General features: G+C 33.6%; 1 protein-coding gene across 1 annotated transcript in view; it reads left to right on the top strand.

Moving 5' to 3' along the window:
* Positions 1-24,119, top strand: part of Fstl5 (follistatin like 5) — a 530,620-nt gene that overhangs the window by 43,339 nt on the left and 463,162 nt on the right. The window contains exon 2 of the mRNA XM_051199180.1: positions 11,115-11,148. Within this exon, the coding sequence (XP_051055137.1) occupies positions 11,115-11,148 (34 nt within the window). The remainder of the gene's footprint in view (positions 1-11,114; positions 11,149-24,119) is intronic.

The raw sequence follows: 24,119 nt of genomic DNA on the forward strand, positions 1-24,119 counted from the left end.
ATTCCTTTACCAGGACTTCTCTTCTAGGGTTTCCAGTTTCTCACTATTCATTGTATACCTTAAGCCATGCAATGTTCAAGAAGAGCTCAATTCTCCATGAATTTACTCTAGATAGCATGTACTTTCTCATTGATTGGTATATTTAACTATTTCCTCACCATGTGTGTTGTAATTTAAGAAAAGCAGTGCATGAGAGAAAGATGCCATGCATCAGGGTTCAGGCAGAGGGGATTTTCATTAGAGAAGAAGATCAAAAGAAGGGATAGGGAAGTGGGGGAGACCTAGACTGGCAGGAGAGATGAAAGGGGGGAGAAGAAAGTGGGAAGAGAGAGGGAGAAATAGACAGATGATAGATAGATAGATAGACAGATAGAGATACAGACAGAAGGAGAGAAATAAAGAGAGGGATGGAAGGTGGGCAGGGCCCTTTTAAAAGGGAACATAGTGAATATGCACAAGGGGTACTCTTAGTGGCTGCAGCTTAGGGTGTATCCTGTCAGAACCTCAAAGACAGACCAGTACATATTTCTGAATGCTAACAGTGTGTGTGTGTGTGTGTGTGTGTATGTGTGTGTGTGTGTGTGTGTGTGTGTGTGTGCGTGCACGCACGAGCGTGCATGCCTCTTCTTGGCCCCAACTATTGAATTCTAGAACCAGAGGCTATGAGGAATAGAGGCCACTTTCTAGTAATGCTTATATAGATCTTGAGGGTTTATAAGTGAAGGCTTCACAGTCCTCCTGTAAAGATGCACAGATTAAAATACACAGGACAAGGTTAATATATAGGTAATATATTTTACCTGGGGCAAAGTCACTTACATAACAAACCACTAACCTGCAAGTTCACACTTCAAGAATCCATACCCAGGCTGCTCACTATGACCTGACTGGAACCAAGACAGAGATTATTGGGGTCCTGGCCCCCATACCTAGCTTTCCCCATGTCATGTCCACACATTTTTCATGGTCAATGCAACAGGTGAGGGGTGGATATCTCACTACACTCTTGTCCATCAAATCACCATCCCAATAAGGCAAATAGGCACGATCACAAACAAATCATTAAAGGGAACAATACCATTTGTAAAGAATGCAAACTGGTTATGATATTCATGTAATAGAGATTTTTTTTTGACTAAAGATCCAAAGAAGGCCTTTCTCAGGGAACCATGGAAAGGAAAATTATTGAAATGCAAAGAAAAATGAAATGATTTATAATAAAATATAATAAAATTCTGATTAAATTAATTACATAAACTTTATCATTACAGTGTACTCACATTATTTTTATATCACCAAGACTAAGGACCATTTGTAATTTCATACATCCAAATGTGTTTTATTTGTCAAGCATTTTTATAATTAAATTACCAACAGCTTAATTAATGCTATTGAGAAAATTTTGGGGAGGGTAGGTGAAAAATTCTGTGTATTTTGGGGTATTCCTGTGTTGGAATGTCAGAAAAGAAATGTGTTATCAAGTTATAGTAACGTATTTATAATCAATATATCTCTTATTGGCCATTCCATTCATTTATAAACTCTAAAGCATTATAACTCCAAAAGCTGGTTTTAAAACAGTTTATTTCTTTTTGCCATGTATGTTCTGTGAATTCCTACTTTACTATTTTTGTTTGTGGCATTAGTTTGAAAAATAATTATTGGGCATAAGGCACACACTTTTAATCCCAGCAGCCACACTAGTTAGCTATAGAGGCCAGGCAATAGAGGCACACACCCTTTAATCCCTGAGGCTGACAGATTTCTGTTAGTTCAAAGCCACCCCGAGCTACACAAAATTGATCCAGTCTGAAGGAGAAAAGGAGCTCACACAAAGGTGATCCTAGCACTTGGAATCCCAAGCCTTTAATCCCAATACTAGAGGGTAATATAAGATAGGAGGATACAGGATCTCTTTGTAGTATGAGGTTTGGTGGAGACAGAGGCAGTCTGAGTGAGTTTAAGGAACAGTGCAGTCAGGGGCAGTCTGAGGTTCAGTGGATCGCCCCTTAGGTTTGAGCATTGGTAGAGGTGAGAACTCTCTAGTGGCTTGCTGCTTTGTTTCTCTGATCTTCAGCTTTAACCTGAGTATCTGCCTCACCAACTAGAACTGCATCATAATGGAAAACACATTTAGTCTAACTTTAAAAGTCCCCATAATATATAAAAGTCTCAAACTTTATTTTAAAGCCCAAAGTTCAAAGTCCTTTCTGAGTCTCGTGCAGTCTCTTAACTGCAATATCTTGTAAAACCAAAATAAAAAGGGTGGTCACATGCTTTCAATGTATAATGGCACAGGATATATAAAGAAACACAGTTAAGGAAATTTGTTTTCATTTAATTGGTCTTTGTTATATAAAATAAATTAAAAAAACTATAAAAAAGAGAAATATAGCACATAACATTTGAAAAAAAAAAGAAAATACTTTAGATAATTTACATCTGGAAACACCTTTCACAAAATTGGAACCTAACAAAAATTATTATTTAATAAAAAAAATTCTTCCATTTATGGCTATCTATGTGAACCATATAGATACATCTTATTGCAATCTTCATAATATATTGTCATGATTTACCAAGAGGGAAAATAATAACAGCAAAAAATTTAAATACATAAAAAATGTCTTCTATTCTATGTGTCATATAGTTTTAATACAGCATGTTGTTCAATTGTTTTAAGGGTTGGCAAACTACTTGAAACTACTTGGTACATGTCTTTAATATTTATATTAACATTTATATGTTATGTTGTGTTTTAAGTTATATGAAATCATAGGAGTGCAATTGTTCCTCTTCCAGCCTGAGTATGGCCTCCTATTTTATTAATTCCTTTCATTTCTCTTAAAAAAAAAAAAAAAAGGAAATATTGAAACAAAGTAAGACAGAAAACCATCTGGGCAAACTCCAAACTTTGTATCTCCATGTATGATGACAAAGTACTCTTCAGATCTCCAATACCTATCGGTTTTGTTGAATGCAAAACACTTCTTTCTCTTGGGTTTGTCCCATTCCCTGTTAGCAGCTGTGCTTCACAGGCATTCTAGGGCTCTTGGCATCTTGGGGTCTCTAAGACAAACAAGGCTTCACATACACCTCTGACACAAGCCTGGTCTCAGCAGCTTTCCTTAGTCACAGAAGGAAATTGTGTAACACCTTATTTCTGTCTTGGACTCTAAACCCTGAGCCATGTGGCTGAAGCTGCCAAGTACTTTTGATTGCTGAGGTTGGAACATGGTTCAATTACATCTTCACCAGCTTTGTGTTTTCCATGGTTTCCTTCACTGCTTATGTTTTCATATCCTGGTACTTGCTCTGCAGACAAGGGTGACCTTGAATTCATATATCTACATGCCTCTGTCTCCAGAGTTCTGGGCTCAAAGGCCCAGGTGCCACCATTGGCGCCTGTACCTAAATTGTTCTTTAATTCCTTTTCAGAAGATAAAGGCATAGCTGGGTAAAGACTTGCCCTGAAATTATCACTTCTTTTATTCCATTTAACGTCAAGCAGATTCTTCAGATTGGCAAAAAGAAGTCACATTCTTCACCAAAATATCACATGAACAATCTGTAGGCAACATACTAAAATTCTTCTCCTATGAAACCCCTTGAGCAGCTCCCCCCCCCACAAGTTCAAATCACCCTCAATATCACTGTCTTCTATGTCCCTACTAGTATGATCTTTTAAGCCATGCTTAAAGCATCCCTCTGCTTTCCTAATCCAAAATCCATAAGTCTAGGTTCCTCTAAACATGTGCATTCAATGCCCTAGTCACTGGTACCAACTGCTGCCTCATTTAGGATTTCTATTACTGTGAAGAGACACCACGACCATGGCAGCTCTTCTAAAGGAAAACACTTAATTGGTACTGGCTTACAATTTCACATGCTTTATCCATTATTTTCTTTGTGGGTAGAATGCAGGCAGACATTGCTCTTTCAAATTCAGCACAGTGGCTATGCCTTAACCTACTGCTATTTTATCCAGCAATTGCAACTCTGCAGTTACTGGCCTTTTTATTTACAGTGGCCTGGCCACACAAGCTGCAGACTGTTGAGAATTCTGCTCCCCAACCACTGGCCCTGTCACTACTACTAAAAGTATCTTTAACTAAATCTCTACCATTTTTATTATGAATAAGACTTGAGATTCAAAGGCTGAGATAAAAAATAAAAACCCAATAGCTCAAAGAGGCTGAGTACCAGCTACCTAACCCCCTCTCCTTGCTGGCATTCACTGAAGACCAGTGTTTGTATTCCACCAAATCATAAAAAGCAACAATAAAAAAAATGCTGAGACACTCCCAATCCCACCCTTTTACTTACTATGACTATCTATCTCAATAGTATGCTCTCTGGTGCACTATGATTACTCACTGTCAACTAGCTGCAATTTAGCCTCCTGACCCAAGTTTAATTGTTATTTAATTGATGCAAATGCAAACTTGGGACTCACAGTGTAGTTGGATATTTCCCAACAAGACATGGTGCTGGTGAAGAAGCTGGGAGCTTTACATGGATACCCCCAAGGAACAGGAAGTGATCTGAGACACACTTGCTCTAACAATGCTACACCTACTCCAACAAAGCCACGCCTCTTAATAGTGCCAATTGCTATAAGCATATAGGGGACAATAACATTTAAACTACCACAATATCTGTGTGTTTCTTCTGAATCTTTCTGCCCAAATTGCTTTGTGTGTTTTTCTTGAAACAAACATGTTCTCAAAGATTTAAGACAAGGTATCATCTTCCAAGGAAGAGCTAGAAGAAAGAATAAAAGAAAAGTAAGAGCTAAGAGCTAAAGTTCCAGGAAGGTAGAATCATCACAGGTGAATTCACACAAGTAATATTGACCACTTAACCTCTGGGGTAGATTTCATGGTATCTGCTTATATATAATCAGGTTACAGTGCTCTGAATATTCTCTAAGAAATATTGTAAGACACAGTGAAAAGTGAATGGTGTTCCTATTATTACTTTAATAGGTGGACAAACATTCTTATTATTTTAATATTAATCAACATACCAGAAAATATTTGAAATAGTATACAAACTTACTTATATAAACAGGTTTTAATATATTGTGTACAGTAAAATACCATGTCAATGATTATTTAACGTATTTGTCTTTGTATAAACTAAAGATATGTATCACAAAGTTATGCTGGCTGAATTCTGTTAGCATTGGCTCAAGAATAACAAACTGGAGCAGAGAAGAAACTTAAATAGACCTAATACCCCCTAATGCAATAGAAGCAGTCATCAAATGCTTCCCAACCAAAAAAAAAAAAAAAAAAAAAAAAAAGAACGAAAAGAAAAATGCCAAGGGCCAGATGGCTTCAGTGTAGAATTCTACCAGAAATTTAAAAAAAAAAAGAACTAATACCAATACTCCTCAAATTGTTCCACACACAATAGAAGCTTAAAATTGACCTCCAAATCGTTTTATGAGATTACAATATGAGATTACAATTACCTTGGTAACCAAACCACACAAAGACACAATTAACAAAGAGAACTACAAATCAATATCCCTCATGAACATTTATACAAAAATACTCAATAAAATACTGGCAAACCAAATCCAAGAAATCATCAGAGAAATCATCCACCATGACTAAGTAGTCTCATCCCAGGGATGCAAGGATGGTTCAGCATACAAAAATCTATCAATATAAACAAACTGAAAAAAAAACATAATCATCTCACTACATGCTGAAAAAACCTTTGACATAGTCCAATACCCTTTCATGATAAAGGTCTTGGAGAGATCAGGGATAACAAGAACATACCTACACATAACAAAAGCAATATACAGTATACCAATAGCCAATATTAAACTGAATGGAGAGAAGCTTAAGGCTATTTCTCTAAAAATCAGGAACAAGACAAGGCTGCCCACTCTCTCCATATCTCTTCAATATTGTACTAGGTAAAGCAATAAGACAACAAAAGAAGATCAAGGGGATACAAATTGAAGAGGTAGAAGTCATCTGTCACTATTTGCAGATGATATGATAATTTACATAAATGACCTGAAAAACTCTACCAGGGAATTCCTACAACTGATAAACACATCCAGGAAATTACAAAATAAACTCAAAACAAAACAAAATTAAAAAAAAAAAAAACAGTAGCCCTCTATATACAGATGGCACAGGGGCTGGGAAAGAAATCATAGAAATATTACCCTTAACAATAGATACAAAAAAAAAAACCATAAAGTATCTTAGGGTAACACATTGCAATCAAGAGAAAGACCTATATATCAAGAACTTTTGTTTCTTTAAAGAAAGAAATTAAAGAAGAAGAAGACACCAGAAAGTGGAAAGATCTCCCATGCTCTTGGATAGGTAGGATAAACATAGTAAAAATGGCAATCTTGCCAAAAGCAATATTGAGTCAGGGGAAGAACTGATGAAAGCAGAGAGAGAGAGAGAGAGAGAGAGAGAGAGAGAGAGAGAGAGAGAGAGAGAGAGAGAGAGAGAGAGAGAGAGAGAGATACCATAGTAGAGAAAGCCATTATAGGTTTGAAGAGAAAACTGACTCAAGAGAAATGTCCAGAGAGACCTACAAGGGTGACCCCAACTAACAACCTCAGCAACAGTGGAAATGCCCTTTCCTGATGATGAGATTGATAATAAAGTTAGGTGCAATCATAGAGCCCTCATCTAGTAGCTGATGGAAACAGAAGCAGACACCCACAGATACACACTGAGCCGAATTCCTGGAATCCAGCTGCAGAGCTGAGGAATTATAACAAAAGGGGTCAAGCCAGGCTACAAAAACCCACGACCCCCTGAACATGGGTCTCAGTTAGAAATCCTGGGCAGTCTAATGGCTTTTGAAAGTAGAACCAGGATGTATCCCTGGTGCACTAAAGAACTTTGGGAGCACATTCCCAATGGAGCGATGCTCCCTTAGCCTGGAGGCAGGTTGGAGGGCCTAGACCTTACTCCAAATGACTTGATGGATTTTGATGATTCTTCCTGGAAGGCATCACTCTCCCTGTGCATGGGGGTTGGGATTAGAGGAGGTTTCTGGGGGCATGGAAGGCAGGAAGGGAGAAGGAACTGGGATCAATTTAAATAAGTAAAATAATAATAATAATAATAATAATAATAATAATAATAATAATGAATACCACACTGGGTGCTATGAGATTCTTTTACTGTCATGTAATAGTGTGTTTAAATTACTACCAGATCCTTCAATTTTGGCAAAGGATTGAACTTTCCATGTTGAGCTATTTCTCCTACCATTATGTACAGTACATTATGATTTTGAACTTTCATAATTAATTAATTTGACCTGCATACCTAATTTTTTTACCCCACATGTCATGTTAAAGAAACTGGTCTTCCTTCTGTCACCTTTTTTCCTAGTCTTTCTCTGTGTCATATAACATAAAGTCAGTAACATTGTCACTTTCTTTTACATGGCTTTACTCCCATTAATTAGAATTTTTCAATCTTTAATGTTATAAATACACAAATCATAATTACATAATAAAATTAAATGACAAGAATAGAAAATGAAAATAGGCGGACTTGTAAACTCAAGTCATTCTTTCCTAGCTAGTTTTATAATGAAATTTTTATCAGTGTGTACTTTTCATAGTATCCTTTCCTTACTTGAATAATTCCAATATTACTTCTAAGCCCACAAAAGAAACAAAATAGTGTTTAATCTGAAGGCAACAATTCCACCTAGCTCAATAACTCTAATGGATACTTTAAAGAGATAATTGTACTTGACCTCTGAAAAGAATCTATATAATCGAAAACTCACTTCATAAATAATGCATTGCTTGGGAGTTTATGATTCTGTGCTCTCAGGGTTTTTAATCCTATAATTTTCTGTCTTTCCATTCTCTTTCACTGGATAATTAAACTATTTTTTTTCTAATTTTGGATACATAATTCTAGAATATTTTATTTAAAGGTATTCTGTGCATAAAGACTGTGGTTAATTTATACAGAAGCTACAGATTAGGATCTGTCTTCTTGAATCCACAAACTTCTTACTTTGTTTCCCTGTATTTTAAGTTATAAGGCAGAAATTAGTAAGGGAAAATAGATTTAATTTCAGTTTGACTAAGCAAGGAAAAGCTAGTACTTTCTCTTCACTATTTATTACAGCAATGTTACCATTTTATAAAAGATATAACAAAGTTCATGAAACTATACAACATATATTATGTTTAGATACATATATTACCATTTTATATATAAGTCATATAAAATAGTATATATCATATATTTTCTACATATTTATATATTGTTTACATATATTATATATACATATGTAATACCTTAATATATGATATATTCATAAGTCACTACAACTATGTGATCTTTGAGGCTTTATAACAATGATGGTTTTCAAAGCCAAAATATCAGGCAAAATCACTAACGTTTGTGGAAAGCTGATACCTGAAGTTGTGTCAGGAAAGCAAACTGAGGAACAATCTCTAAGAGTAACTGATAAGGAACTTGATAATATCTCTCTCATGCCAAAAAAAATGCAAAATCAAATAATGTTTGTAACTACTGAAATTTTTAAAAAATATAGAGGAAAACATAGAACAATTGATGTAGAAGCAATCACAAATACTAATGGGATCATCTGAAAATAAAATTTCTGCACATGAAAAGGAATCATACTGAGGAAAGATACAGATTGGAATGGGAAAACAAGTCTTTGCCAGCTATATATCATATGAGGTTAATAGCTAGCATATCTATCTAACTATCTATCTATACATAAAACATTTACAAATATGGAACTATAAAAATCAACATCAATTAACATTTTCAAATTGTTCAATCAATACATATGTTAATGAAGTGAACATTCTGCTTTTAAAAGATGAAATATATATATATATATATATATATGTATATATATATATATAGTGAATAAACATGCAAAATATTACATTCTAATTTTGATGCATACCAGTCAGCATGGTTGTCCATTAAGAAAAAAAAACAAATGCTGGTGCTATTACAAGGAATGTAGGAACTCTATATGGTGCTAGTGGGAATTAAAATTAATTTACATACAAAAGAAATGTATATAAACACAGCAGAAATATTGAAAAAAATGCTGCCATATCAAAACATAGTCTGTGTATATGTGCCAATGTTATTAGTTCAGAATAGCACTGAGATACTTGTAAATCCATGTGTATTACAAACATTTCAAAATCTCAAATATGTAATAACAGCCTAAATATAAAATGCATGAAAAATGAACTGATAAACAAGTGTAATGTACTTATACAATGGTGTTTTTAGAGCCATAAAGGAGAACATAATTACACTGTTTGCAGGAGCATGGATGTAATTAGCATAATATTACATGTAATGATTCAGATACAGAAAAACAAATACTATTTGTTTTCTTCCAGTTTTGGATTCAATGTTTTACATAGATGCATGAAATTATTTATGGGAAATAAATCTAGATGCAAGACTGTACAGGATACACAATGGAAATAACAGGAGGGAAGAGGAGGAAGAAGTTGGGTGAATATGATTGAAGCACATGACACTCTTCTATAAAAATATGTTTATGAAATGTGAAATAGCTATATAATGATAAATGTATAAATAAAGACAAAGTTTAATTTACAATAGTCTTTCAAATTCACAGAACTTAGTCATCAATTTTATGATTATAAATGCATTTATAATTTTTATTGTCATTTTTTTATTACAAATATTACAATAATTGTCTTAGGGTTTCTATTTCTGTAAAGAGACAGCATGACCATGGAAATACCTATAAAGAAAACCTTTTAAATGGGGATGTATTACATTTTCAGAGGTTTAGTCTATTATCTTCAAGGTGGTGGTGAGTAGGCAGGCATGGTGCTGGAGAAGGAACTGAGAGTTCAAAATCTTGATTTCCAGGCAGCAGAGGCAACTGTGTCATACTGAGCATAGCTTGATCATGAAAAGAATTAAAGTCTACCTCCATAGTTGTCACACTTCTTTCAACACGGCCATATCAACTCTGTAAGGTCACACCTCCTAATAATGCCACTCCCTATGGGCCAATCATTCAAACACTATGCAAGCCATACCTACTTAAACCACTATATCCATATAAAAATATATTAATATATTATCAATAAATATATATAACACATATATTTGTATGTTTATAATTTGTTGACAACTATATTGAGTTCTAAATTTGGTATTGTTTGCAACAACATATGATTCTTTTCCTTTTTACTTGAACAAAATTTAATTGACATTCATGTAATTCTCTCTCTCTCCATATATATAAATATATACATATATATGCATATATATGTATATAATTAATATTTGACATTTTATTTGTTTTAAAAATTTTAGATGGAATCTTGAAAACTTTTCTTTTACTTGGAAACAATCGTTTTACATATAAATTCCCCTGTTGTTCCCTCTCCCTCCCTTTCTCCCACATCCTCTACCAACTCCCCCAGCCCAACCCCACCCATTCCACAAAGATAGTGAGGCCTTCCATGGGGGATCATCAAAGTCTGCCACATCATTTGGGGGAGGGCCTAGGCCCTCCTCCGGGTATCTGGGCTGAAATAGTAACCCTTCATAGGGAATGAACTCCCAAAGTCCATTTGTGCCCTTGGGATAAATACTGGTTCCACTATTACAAGTCTTATCTTCTGCCTAGGCCTCCTAACTGGCACCTCCTAATTGGCACAAACCAATTCTAATTGAAATGGAAACTAAATATAGTTTTCTCTATGTTTATCCTTAAATTTTTATCATTGCCAACACTGTATAGTTAGTACTGAGCTGAAATCAAATTGGAAAAACATTATTGAGTATATATTGAAATTAAATGGAATGAATGATAATTGGATAAGAATGAATAACTATTATTTATTAGCCAATTATTTACTTGAAGCATGTGTACAGGTTTCCTAGAGAAACATATGCACAGGGAATTATTATTAATTTGAAACATAATTTCTAAAACTATGTTTTGTAGTATATGTGTAAAAAGCATTTAACTCATGTTGATGATAATTTTTTGTGTCAAAGTATCAAAAACATATTAAAGATTTTGACACATTTCTATTTTCTTTTCAGCAGGAAAAAAATCAAGAAAGTTCAAGAATCAAAGGTAAGAAATAACTATTAAAATAATCTTTCAAAGGTGAAAGAAAAATGATGTGATACCATTTTGAAAATACAGTTAAAATAAAGATAATTTACAATCTGCAATGTGATTCTAAAATTATTTGAACATCTGGGGCCTCTGTGTGGGCAACAAATTTCTCTGTTGAAATAACTCTTTTTATTTCTTAGGATGACCTGATGATCTCAATATAATTTTCTACTTCTCCATATGGTACAGATAAAAATCCCTGCCCAAACCATTATTCCTATTTAGCATTCTATCTCATCTATAAATTGACAAGTGACAATTTTAAAATATATCCTATAGAGAACTCAGTATCTGGCCATTTCTGTCTGACTGATTTATATGTAAAATATTGAAGATATTTATGTTTTTAAATTGGTAATAACATAGTATAAACTATCTCTAATAAGAAAAGGGAGAACTCTCTATAGATGCATTCTTAGTTTTGAAGTTTATTATTTGATACAATAAGTTACTTTTTATGTTTGTAGATTTTTAAAGAAAGGATTCTTACTGAAAAAAATGAAGGGAAATTCAAAACTTTTTAAGCTTTTTATGGCTTCTCTGGTAATGTGTTTATCTTTATTTTATATTTTGGATTTTCTGTCTACCTCCCCAATCTCTAACGTATCCTAATCCAGTTATGGAGGGGCAAAAAAAGCATACTGCTTCATTCCATACTTTTTGTGTAGGAAGAACTTTTTTTAGAGATATAAAAATTTAAATTAACAGCCATGCAACCTGGCATGTTCCACTGGCACGGTAGAAGGATAATCAACCTTCTTAGTTTCTTTACATAGTGATGCTTCTTAAAAACAAACAAAAAACAAAAACAAACAAAAAAATCCCTTTTTAATTATTAAATTATTTTATGTGCATGATTGTTTTTCTGGCATGTGTGACTATGCACTATGGATGTAGTACTAGTGTAGTACTACATGGATGACATACCCTTTGTAAGGTGTCATACCCTTTGTAACTGGAGTTACACATGGTTGTAAGCCACCAAGTGGGTGTTGGGAATCCAATCAAGTGCTCCCGAAGAGCACCCTCTGCTTTTAACTACTTAATCAACTCTCAAGGCCAATGCTGTTTAAAATAACAAGTCCAAATACATTTCTACTTAGAAATTTTTAAAACCTGTACTGTCTTATATTTTCTGTGTAAATCCACAGTAATAAGGAGTCAAAACAGTGTGTGTGTGTGTGTGTGTGTGATATTATGTTCAAATGAATTACATAAGATTGTCAACTGAGGAGTTTCCAAATTAATTAAATTAATTTTTAACTTTCAGAAGTATGAAATATTTTATATGTGAAATTATTATACATACTTAACTTTAAAACAGCAATGTTAGTTTTAAGGTGCACACCTTTGTGTAATAAATGAAAATTTCTGTTCTGAGATGTGCTGTCTGATATGTATTCAGATGACATGAGTTCCTGGCATTCTGATTGCACGTCTTCCTGCCCCTTTATATCAGGTTAATATTAAATCATATTTGTAACTCTGTTGTTGAAGCAGAAATGAGTTTAGTGAAACATTCTTCTTGATGTTTTATTATCCAAGACATATAAATCACACCATCTCAAGTAGAAATTATGTTTTGCATGCATTGTCTGAGAACATGTTTTAACAGTATAATAAAATTTTGCGATGATGCTTGCCAGCTCATCCCCTGTTCTTAGCTGGAATATTATTCAAAACTAACACACAGGATTTTTCACTGACTTGTATGTAAATGAGAAATGAATTCTGACACTGGAACTTGCTTATTTCATCTGAAAAGGACTGCCATTTCCTTGGGTATGGGAATAATGTCAACTTTCAAAGAATACCTTTTATAGTCTCAATATTAAATAATGCAAAAACAAACAACACAGCATGAAACAAAAGCTTATCACTTGCTATTAAACAATTTTGAAAAATAAATAATTTATGTTTCTTACAAGCTAATCTTTGTAACTTAGTTTAATAAATTTTATAACTAATTTTTATCCAGTAGTTTTTTGACTTCCTGATTAAAAACTAATCCCATTTATCCAAACAAATTTATTATACAGAATTAAGTTCACATGAGGGATTTAATCTAATTTCCTGCAAAGGTACTTGATTTTTCACATAACAAGATTCCAGTGATCTTCAATAAACAAATCACAATGTACACCAGTGAAACTTTATTTCTACCTTGTTCGTGTACATAGAAATAAATTTGAAATGCTTGTAAACTTATAATTATGTTACAGGTTAACATTTGTAGAATATGATCTGCTTTATAAATATTATGGGTACTAATATTTATATACATTCTAAAATTGTGTTTTTATATAATTAAACTGAGAAAACACATTCATTTAAATTTAAGTAGTTTTCATTTATAAATTTACTCTCTTTAATAAGTTAGGGGTGAATCTATAGTTAATTTCCATTTTTGCAAATTTATAAATGTTTAAGATAGTCTTTCTTGTTTGAAGTTGCATGGAAGATTACAATAAGGAATTCAAGTCAGTGCTGTAATTTTAAAGGATCAGTGCTTTAGTCAGACAATCTAAAATTCTTTCCTAGAGTTGTAATATATATTATAATATCATGTATTACGTGGAAATCCATTTTGTTTTCTAAAAATACTGTTAGAAAAATTCATTTTGAAGATTATTTCTAAAATAACACAAAAAATCATTAAAATAGGCAATTATTTCACTGAGGAGTACTTCATTTTGTTATTAATTTGCTCAGGAAGAGCTTTGGATAACTTTATTATGATAAATATCCATTCTCCAAAACATTGTGTTTCCCAGTATGTTCTCTGTTATTTGCTTCCTTGGTTACAAGAAAAAGTAATCTCAACCACACACCTGAAGGATTTATTTTGGCTACTGTTGGATGGTACACAGATCACTGTTAGGAAGGCATGGTGAATAAATTGTAATCCCAGTTGAGAAGTAGAGAGAAATTAACGTTGATACACACTTGCTTCCACCCAGGCCCATGGGACAGTAATGTGTCCTACCCTTCACATTATGTGCAAAAACTTAAAGCTTATGTGATCCTACATCATGTCAAGCTGAGAAATACTGATACTTATGAAAAATACGAAAAGAGAGCATAATAGTATTGAAAATGTTTAGGAAATAACACAATAACTAATTATACATTCTCAGTAATTTAGTGTTTCATATGAAGGAAATGGAAGATTTGGGTACTTAAGTCAGAATTCTTATGATTCAATACATTTTAAACCATACACTCTCATATCAATATTAGCTTTTCCTTTAAAGTAGCTTTTAGTATGAAATTTTATTCTTTTTTCTTTATTCTTTTTTTCTTATTTTACATATAGATCCAAGTTCCCTCTCCTTCCCATACACCCTGACCACACTCCTATCCCACCCACCCCCCACTCCACAGGGAGGGTGATGACTTCCAGGAGGGGTCACCAAAATCTGTCAAGTCATTTGGAGTAGGGACTAGGCACTTCCTCCTGCCTCTAGATTAAGGGAGTATCCCTCCATGGGGAAAGTGTTCTCAAAGTCCTTTTGTGCACCAGGGATGCATCCTGGTTCCACTGTCAGAGATACTTTAGACTGCCCAGGCTTTCTGAGATCCATGTTCAGGAGATCTGAGTCAGTCCAATGCTTGTATCCCAGCTATCAATCTGGGAGCCCATTAGCTGTTCCTTGTTCAGGTCAGCTGTCTCTGTGGGTTTCTGTAGCATTGTCTTGACCCCTTTGTTATTACTCCTCCCTCTCTGCAACTGGATTCCAGGAGTTTGGCTCAGTGTCTACCTGTGGGTGTCTGCTTCTCTTTCCATCACCTACTAATGAAGGCTCTATGATGGCATATAAGTTAGTTATCATTCTCATTATCAGTAAAGGATATATAAGTTAGACTTTCCATTGTTGCTCAGGTTGTTAGTTGGGGTCACCCTTGTATGTGTCTGGACATTTCTCTAGAGTCAGTTTTCTCTTCAAATCTATAATGGCTCCTTCTATTATGGTATCTCTTTTTTATTCATTCTCATCTATTCTTCCCCCCCCCCCCGACACAATCTTTCTGGTCCCACATATTTTCCTCTCCTTACCTTCTCTTGCTCATAACTCCCTCTCCACTCACTGTCCCTCACACTCTCAGGAGCTCTTGTTCCTTTCCCCTTCTGTGAGGGACCTTGTATGAATTTCTTAGGTTCATCCTTGTATCCTTGTTCCTATGGCAGTGTGTATTATAAGCTGGTGATCCTTTAAGAAACATGAAAAGTAACTTCCAGCAGAGATTTTATTTTAAACACTTTACATTATATGTCCATTTCTTCACATATTTCAATAAGAAAACTGAACTATATTTGATATTGTATACATTTATTGTGAAGAAATCATTTCTCTTGCAAGGAATGCTTTCATGACAGAGTATTTCCTGAAATGGCCATGTTGGTTTTGTACAAGAGTTCCTGTTTTATAGGTCAAAGAAAAAACTTTATGGTCCATTACCTATTTTGCTTTCCTTTTTTGCTTTGACCCTTCAGGCACATTACATGACATTTTACTTGTTAAAAGGAGTACATTATTTGTTATTTTGGAATATGTATCTGCTCTTTTATCGAAGAACTAAACCTTCAATATCATCCATTTTAAATGTTTTTTTTTGAGGTTTTTGAGGTATCTGAGCTTCTTTGAATTAAAGAGAATTACATGTCATACTGAAGCCTGATATAATATTTATTTATTTTTATCTCCACTGTTAATTAAATATCTTTTGTCCAAATATGGCAACTTAGGTAATTCATGATGCAGTTTGTCAAAAATGTAACAATTCTCCTTTAAAAATAATGATACATTGCTATTTCATGTGAATATTTTAAAGTCTTACATAGTATGAATAGGAAATTTCTTAATAATTAGACAATAACTTTCAAAAATTATTGGTACATAAATCTTCATGCAAAAGGACAATATAGATGTAGTTCATATATATATCATACCATTGCAAGGTCCCTCCATACACCTGCAGTATTGATACAATTGCACAATTACATATTCCATATGTTTGATTTAATCAAGGATCCCTTCCCTTATCACCCACCTTACGGGAAATAGCAATCATGATTCACATTAGAGTAATCAGATTCATATTTTAAGATGGGCTGATTTCTGCTACATTAATCAACATTTTACCCTTTCATAAAACTCACGGTATTATCTCTTCTCACTGTTAACCATAGAGTGCAAACCTAAGGATTAAATGAGGCAAAGTGTTTTCTTTTTGATTCATTGAGTGAAATGAAATGCTCTTAGAATATATGAGTTATTATTCATTTGTTATTAAATGTGTCATTTACACTCATTTCTAATATATTCATGTTTGATGGTTGACCTTGTCAACTTGACTGGGTTTAGAAACATCTAAGAAACACAACTATGTTGTCTCTGTGGAGATGCAACTGAAGAGAGAGGAGTAACTGAAGTGCAAAGCTGGCCCTGCCTCACCCATAGTTTTTCCAAAAAACAGCACAGATAGAATATGGTCCAAGGGAAATGGTGTGTTCATAGGTCTGCCTTTGTCTCATCTTTCAGAGCATGTGTATTTATCTTTGTATTCTCCCACTAGCTTCTTTAGCCAAATAATATGGACTCAGTATCAGTTAATTTTTACAGCCATGGAGCATTTAGGAATCTACTTGGACTTAAAAATTTCTGAATTTTCAACATTTTTTTGCACACAAATGATTGTTGTGAACTACACAGTTCTATTATGTAAGCTAATCCTTTCATAGTATATGTTTTTGAATACTTTATAATTTTTCATACTTATGACAAAAGCCTCAATTTATAAATGGACAAAAATGAAATTTTAAGTCATAGTAACCTTTATGTTTTTTCATTAATTTAATTATTGTGTACTATGTTTGTAGAGATCTAATCTACTAATGATGAGTAGACTTTAGGTGTCCTGCAATGACTGTTTAGACTAACTTTATTCTTACATCAATGCAAAAGCAAAGTTATAATATTAAGGCAATAAGAGATAGTTTGTTCATGTCCTAAATATGAATGACCGTGGTTCAGCAATATAGATTTATATTTACACAAATATCATAGTCCACAGTGGAAGTGGCTGTATGGGATTATATTAGTTAGAGAATAAAATGAAGACAAAAAGTGTTTATAAAAAGGGGGCCACAGAAAATGAAGGCAACTGTGGTTTGTATTTAAAATAATATATGATGACAAGTTTAGCTTTTGGGTTGAGAATAGCTATTAGTCTGCTAAGAATCTGTTTTTAGATTTTGATAGCCATGGGATCTTAGTTCATGCATGGATATGGGAAATGAAAAACTGTCAAAAGTAAATAAAAAATCTAAGATAATTTGGGCTCTGGTCTACAGAAAATCACTTTGCATTATTTATTCTTGTAGTTTAGTCATGAATTTACCAATGTCTGTAAAGAGCCTCGGGTGTCTGCTTGGCTAACAAATCAGCCTAATACTTTTATGCATGCTAACTGTGATGGTTAGCTTTAACTGACTTCTCAACACAATTTGGAATCACCTTTTCTGAGATTCTCAAGGAGGAACTGTATAGATTAAATTGGTCTGTTGTTATTTCATGGAGGTATTGTGTTAAATGCATTAATGAGATGGGATGACCTGCCCATTGTGAGTAACACCATTTTTGGATAGGGAAGATGTGCACTGGCATGGTTAAAATCTTGCTCTTGGCTTTGCCTGTGGATATAATGGAATTGGTACTTCAATCTACTATCCTTTGAGCCAAATGACCACCTTTCTTCTTTAGTTTCTTTTGTCAGGGAATTTTATCATAGCAACAAAAAGCAAAACTAAGACATTGGCAGTAGAGATAAAGTTTTTTTTTATCAGAAAAATGAACAGTTTCAGTAGATGTAGCTAAACTGTGATGAAAAGTTGGACAGCCAATGTCTTGCCATTATGCCTCACTCAAGGATGCTAAACTTTTAAATGGACAAGAAAAATTATCTGTAGGAATATGTAAGAATGATATAAACTGACAAGTAACTTTTATTGACTATCTATGTATCTATCTAAAATTGATCATTGTTGACATTTTTTATATGTGGACCCATAATTTTTATATATTCCAACATTTTGAACATCAAGTATTCCCCAGATGTTCTTGATTTCAAATTTTGGTCATAAGAGTGATGCTACTGAAAGGTGGTAGGAACTATAAGGTGTTTAATTTAGGTGGAGGTATGTAGGGAATGAGAGGCATAAAATCAAAGGGAATTATAGGGCCCTAGTACTTCATAATTGTCTTCTTCTCCTCTCTAGGTCAATATTTCACCACCATTTTCCTGTTATGTTATGTGCTCTCAATTTAGCTCAGTACCTATTGACCTATCTATCACTCAACAACTGGAATCTACAAAAGTACAAGCCAAAACACTTCCCTTTTCTTTGTACATTGATTTTTGTCAGGAAACTTATTGGAAAAATAGAAACCTGTTGGTACACATCATTTTGATTGGTTTTGGTTTTCACAATAATCTACATCTTGTGTAACTGCTTTAATATGAGGTGACCAAGGATGACACCAGTAGATGCTCCAAAGTGAATAGGGGAAAGTTCTGGAGGCCTCAACCCTGCATATAGAGCTATATACAATTAAGGAATACTAAGATTTGGAGAAATTGTAGTTTTTGGGGAAGAGCACAATACCTGTAACTATATGTCCAATATTAAATTGCCATCCCTAAAAAACATACAAACAAGTGAGACTATACAGGTTGAGAAAGTTATGCATGTAATATATATATGTACATATACATATGCGTATGTAACAATATATGTAATAACAATAAAAACGGAGGCCATGACTTTGAAAGAGAACAATGGGAGTGTGTGGGGAAGGAAATGGAAGGTAGAAGTAATGTAATTGTGATTTCAAAAGTTAAAAAAGAAATCTAGCACACATACTTTTTGTAGATTCTCAAATGCATTCCTTTTTTTCAAAACTTGGTACAGTCTTTGAAATGGAATTGGTAAATTACTGTTTCTAAGAGCAGTTAGCATGCTGTTCTTCTCACAGACATTTCAGCCTCGGAAACTAGAAACTACTTGTCATAGAGTCCATTGGAGTTGGGCTTTCTGGTGTAATTCAAGTTTCTCCTTCTCACACAGTATTTTTCTCATTGAGTGGCCACATAGAATAGAAACATATTTTAGTTGTTTTATTTTCACAGGCAGTGATAAATCAGAGTGGATCTGAAAGCCAGCTTGTAAGGGGATAGCTTCCTTGTTTGGGTAATCCTTGTAATGCATAGGCAGCAGGACTTTGAAAGGACAGTTCTGTAGTGGGTTTTCCAGCCAGATTTTAGTGTGTCCATAGTCACTGTTTTCTATACCCATTGATAAGTATCTTCAGCATCAATAGAATAGTGTAAACACTATTAGTTATAGCATAGGGCCTTAATCAAATCATATTTCCATTTAGAATTATAGTTACTAGTGAATCAGTAAGGAAAAAGAAAGAAAAAAGGAATGATAATAATGAAAATTTCCTAATACAATGTGGTCAGCCCTGACACTATATCCACAGAAACACCAAAAATGGACTGGTGTGTGTGTGTGTGTGTGTGTGTGTGTGTGTGTGTGTGTGTGTTTGTGTACATTTGGGAGACAAAAAAATTGTTGCAGAGAGGATATCTGGGAGAGCTGCAACAAGGAAAGGAATGAGGAATGTGATATAATTTTCTTTTAATTAAACTATATTGAAATAAACTGTACTTCCTTGGTCATTAGTAAAGTCTTCAGGAAGCAAGCTCACCTACAAGATTACTATAGATATGGACAACCAGTAGCAGGATCAGTTTTCAGACACATTGTAGAATAAGACTGACCAATTCAGCATTGTAACATAATGTAAGACATTATTAAATCAGACACAATAGCGGTTCACACATATTTCTATTTCTTACTTAAAAGCTGGATATCAGTTATGTTTAAATATAGCAGTGGTCACTACAATGCAGTAATCAGCCAAAGATAAAAACAGTGTGCTTTGATGGATCTTAAGTTAGTGTTCCTTGAAAATGTGTCCACAACACTGGAAAGTTAGCTTTTCCACATTGCCACTAATCTGCCTCCAAAGACCAGGCAGGATTCTTACACACTGTGATAACTGTGAGCAATCTCTTTATCACTCTTCCAAGTGGCTCAGAATCATGCCAAGTATACTAATTTTCGTGATTCTCATAAATCCACAAAAGACTCTATGCCATGTGTAGGCCACATTTACTATTTATTCTATATCTCAGCAGGATTATCAGCAAGGGCCTGCAGAGTGAGAGCACATAGTGATTTAACTTAGTTGCCCCTAAAGGTACCTTAAATTTTGGTTTTTCAATACAGTACATGTTCTGAAATTACTGTACAATTTAATATTTTCCCATGAGTAATTCAGGATATTATCTTTTAATTTTTCATAGCTACTTCATGATTTTTTTCTTTAAAAGATTTGGCGTGGAGAATTTTTGTAATATACATTGTTTATATAACATACACATAATATGAAATACATTTTGGTTATACATGGTTAATATATGTTATGTCTTTCTAAATAATATTTATTAATGCCATCATGATGTTCATATTTATGATGCTGAAGATGAAAGTCAAAGCCTTTCATATGATAACCAAGCATTCTAACGCTGTTACATTTCTAATTAAATACAGATACAACATTGATTGATGGCCTGTGATTTGCTTTCCTGTCTATTTTTTTCCATAACATGTTATGGAAACTATTTATTAATACCTTATCACATATAAAAACCATTTTCCCCAGTTTATTAATTCTTGTCAGAAGGCTGCTAGTAGTCGGGAAGATTTCTTATGTTCATTTCTAAACCTTGAAAGGAAAGTTATCACCTGTGGTTTCCTGTGGTAGTTACTCTGTTTTTACTCTAATATTTAAGTAGTTAATGCATTTTAGGTAACTTCTTTTAAGTGATAATGGACATAAGTCTATTTCTACTTTTGCCTCTGTGATTTCCAATTTTACCAGTATCATTTTATTTTAAAAGGCTGTGTTTTGCAACCTGTGTTTTGTCATATTTCTGAAATACCAGTTGGCTATAGATATGTATGGTTACTTGCTCTGCTTTATCACTGTAGTTTAGGAAAGAACAATACTGTTTTGATACTTTTAAAGTTAGTTTGTTTATTTTTAACTCAGGTACTGTAATGTTTCCAATTTGCTTTTTCTCTAGATAGTTGTAGAACCTTAAATTCATGTTGTAATAGTGTTAGATACATATAAATTTAAGGTTATTATTTTTCAGTGTTTTCTATAATTTTCTGAAATGTTGATAGGCATACATGGAGACTGTAATTGCTTTGAGTGTTGATTAAATAGTAATAACATAAATAGTATTGACTGTAAACACTAAACCTAAGTTGTACCTATAAGTAGCTATAAATTGCCATTTGCACCAAAAAAAGAATAGGGGTAGAAGCTCATGACCATCTCTTCAGCTCTTCTCCTCCTCCTTCTCCTCTTCCTCCTTCTCCTCTTTCTCCTCTTCCTTTGTTGCACTGTGAGTTAGTATGTGTTAATTCCACTTTGGGTCTAAAAATGCATAAAAAAGAGGATTCCATTGTAGTTAAATACCACCTGTAACTCTTGTAGTCTTTCCACATCTTCTTCTTCAATGGTTCCTGAGCTGTAAGAGAAGAGGAGCTATATAGTCATCACATCTAAGGCTGAGGTCTCTGTAGTTTCTTCTACACATTGACTAGGTGTGGTTCTCTGTTTTAGCCACCAAGGTTGCAGCAAGAAACTTCTCTGATGAGGGTTGAGCGACTCACTAATCTATGTGTATAGGAAGAAATGATTAGGATTGATTCAACACTGTGCCCATTTTACAGAGTAATTATATTTGCTCTTTCCTAGCATTTATGACCTCTCTAGTCAGTTTTGTGTCCCTGATAGTGGCACCAAATATGATTGCTAAGTTGTGTATCTGGACTTAAATCCTACCATAAATGAATTGGTTACTAGCATAATATTCATAACCCTTAACTAATGCACCAGTGGCCATACATTGCTAGCCCAGCTATTTTTGTAGTGTGTAGGGTTCATGGATGCATAAAATTGATGATGGCATTTCTCCTTTGGTTGTGTGCCTAGAACCTTGCAGTACTACAACTTTCCAGTAGGTACAGAGCTTCCAGATCAGTTCTAGCTTGATTTCTCCCTGTAATGTGATTCAAGTATATGGTATCTTTAGCAGGGCCTTACTTTATATAAGGTCTTAATGTCTTACCTAGCAGCATAACTAAAGGAATAGTAATAACCTATAATGTTCATGGGTTTACAGGATTTCAGTGATCTACAATTTCAAAAGTAGCAACTCATTCCTGATACTGAGCTTTTCATTTGAAGATCTCTGGTGTCTCATTCTCCCTAAGTCACCTAAGGAATTTGATGACTTGGACTTGATGATTTTTTTCTAATAAATTTATTTATTTATTTATTTATTTGTTTGTTTGTTTATTAATCTTTGTTCTTTCCTTAGCATTAATGATTTTTTTTCCTCTTCTGTGAAGAATTCTTTAATGTAGTTTCCGTAATGTTTGGAGAGTGGCTGTTCATTTATGTTGTACTTCCATTTTAAAAACCTCTTAGCTGAATATAAAATTTTGGTAGCTTGAACTATAGAATTTATGATTTCCTGGTTTTCTTCAGTGTTCTAAGTTGGATCTGCTGTTTATTTTTAAATGTAACCTTCAGTATTTATAAACGTGATTCGTCTTTTATGGTATGATATTTAACACGAACACATCTTCTCATTTCCATGCATTTTCCCTCCTTGGATAGTAAAAATCCAACGTTTTCTTTAAATTTTACAGGTAATAATTCAGAGATTTTTGTCCAAACTCTACTATCACCACTCACCAATTAGTGTTAATTATAAAATGAATTTTTTCATTTAATCTTCATTTCCTTGTCCTGATTATGGGAAGAACTTGCCAGTATATTAATTCACATGAAAAATCAGGATAAATCATTAATATATTTATTTATTACAAGTTCAATTTAAAATAGTTTTTCATTGTGTAGGTCATAGAAGACAAAGTATATTACAATGTATAACATGATAGTGAACATATGAGCTGGAATATAATTGATATCAGACAATTCTAATAATATATGAATCTAATCTCAGTTTATGACTTTATATGTTCTGTGTGTCTTTATGCATATTTATAGTATATATGACATATGTATAATTTAATATATTTCTATAAAATTATACATAAACAAATCTGTTAAAACATCTTATTGTAATTAATAAAATATCTAATTTTAATTAAATATGTATGTAATTTATATACATATTTAAATTAGTAAAATTATAAAATTGACAGTTTTTTGTTTAGAAGCTATTACATTTTATAGTGTATATACTTTCTAAGGTTAAAAGAAACACTCCATTTACAAGTGGATAAAATCAAGCTGTACTTTCTATATCAATCTAAATATCCAGCAAATACCATTTCCATACAAGTTTTATAGAAAATATTTGTAAATAGTTTATGATGCATAAGTACAAATTCTTCACTGACACTGAGATAGCTAGTTGCCAGTACATGCAGAGTTTCAAGTACCAGATGCAAGGCCTTCAAAGAGCACAGTTGTTGCTGAACCAAGCTACACAGGCAGTAGATCATGGAAATATTGCAGGAATACAACAATTGGCTGGTCCATGTCAGCTTGCACATGGTACAGTTCTAGGAGTTCCTCCCTGAAGAACTCTAGTAGTGTTTTGGTATGAAGAATATGCAGATATTCCATATTATCAGCAAGATGGTTTCTACTGCTGTGTAGTACTTTGTTGACTATGGTATTTAAGTCCACAATGTGAAGTTCCATGAGGCTGGGATTTCATTGCAGGGAGCTGTTCCTAAGGCTGAG

Source organism: Phodopus roborovskii, unplaced genomic scaffold (genome assembly GCF_943737965.1).
Source record: "Phodopus roborovskii unplaced genomic scaffold, PHOROB, whole genome shotgun sequence".
Lineage (NCBI taxonomy): Eukaryota > Metazoa > Chordata > Mammalia > Rodentia > Cricetidae > Phodopus > Phodopus roborovskii.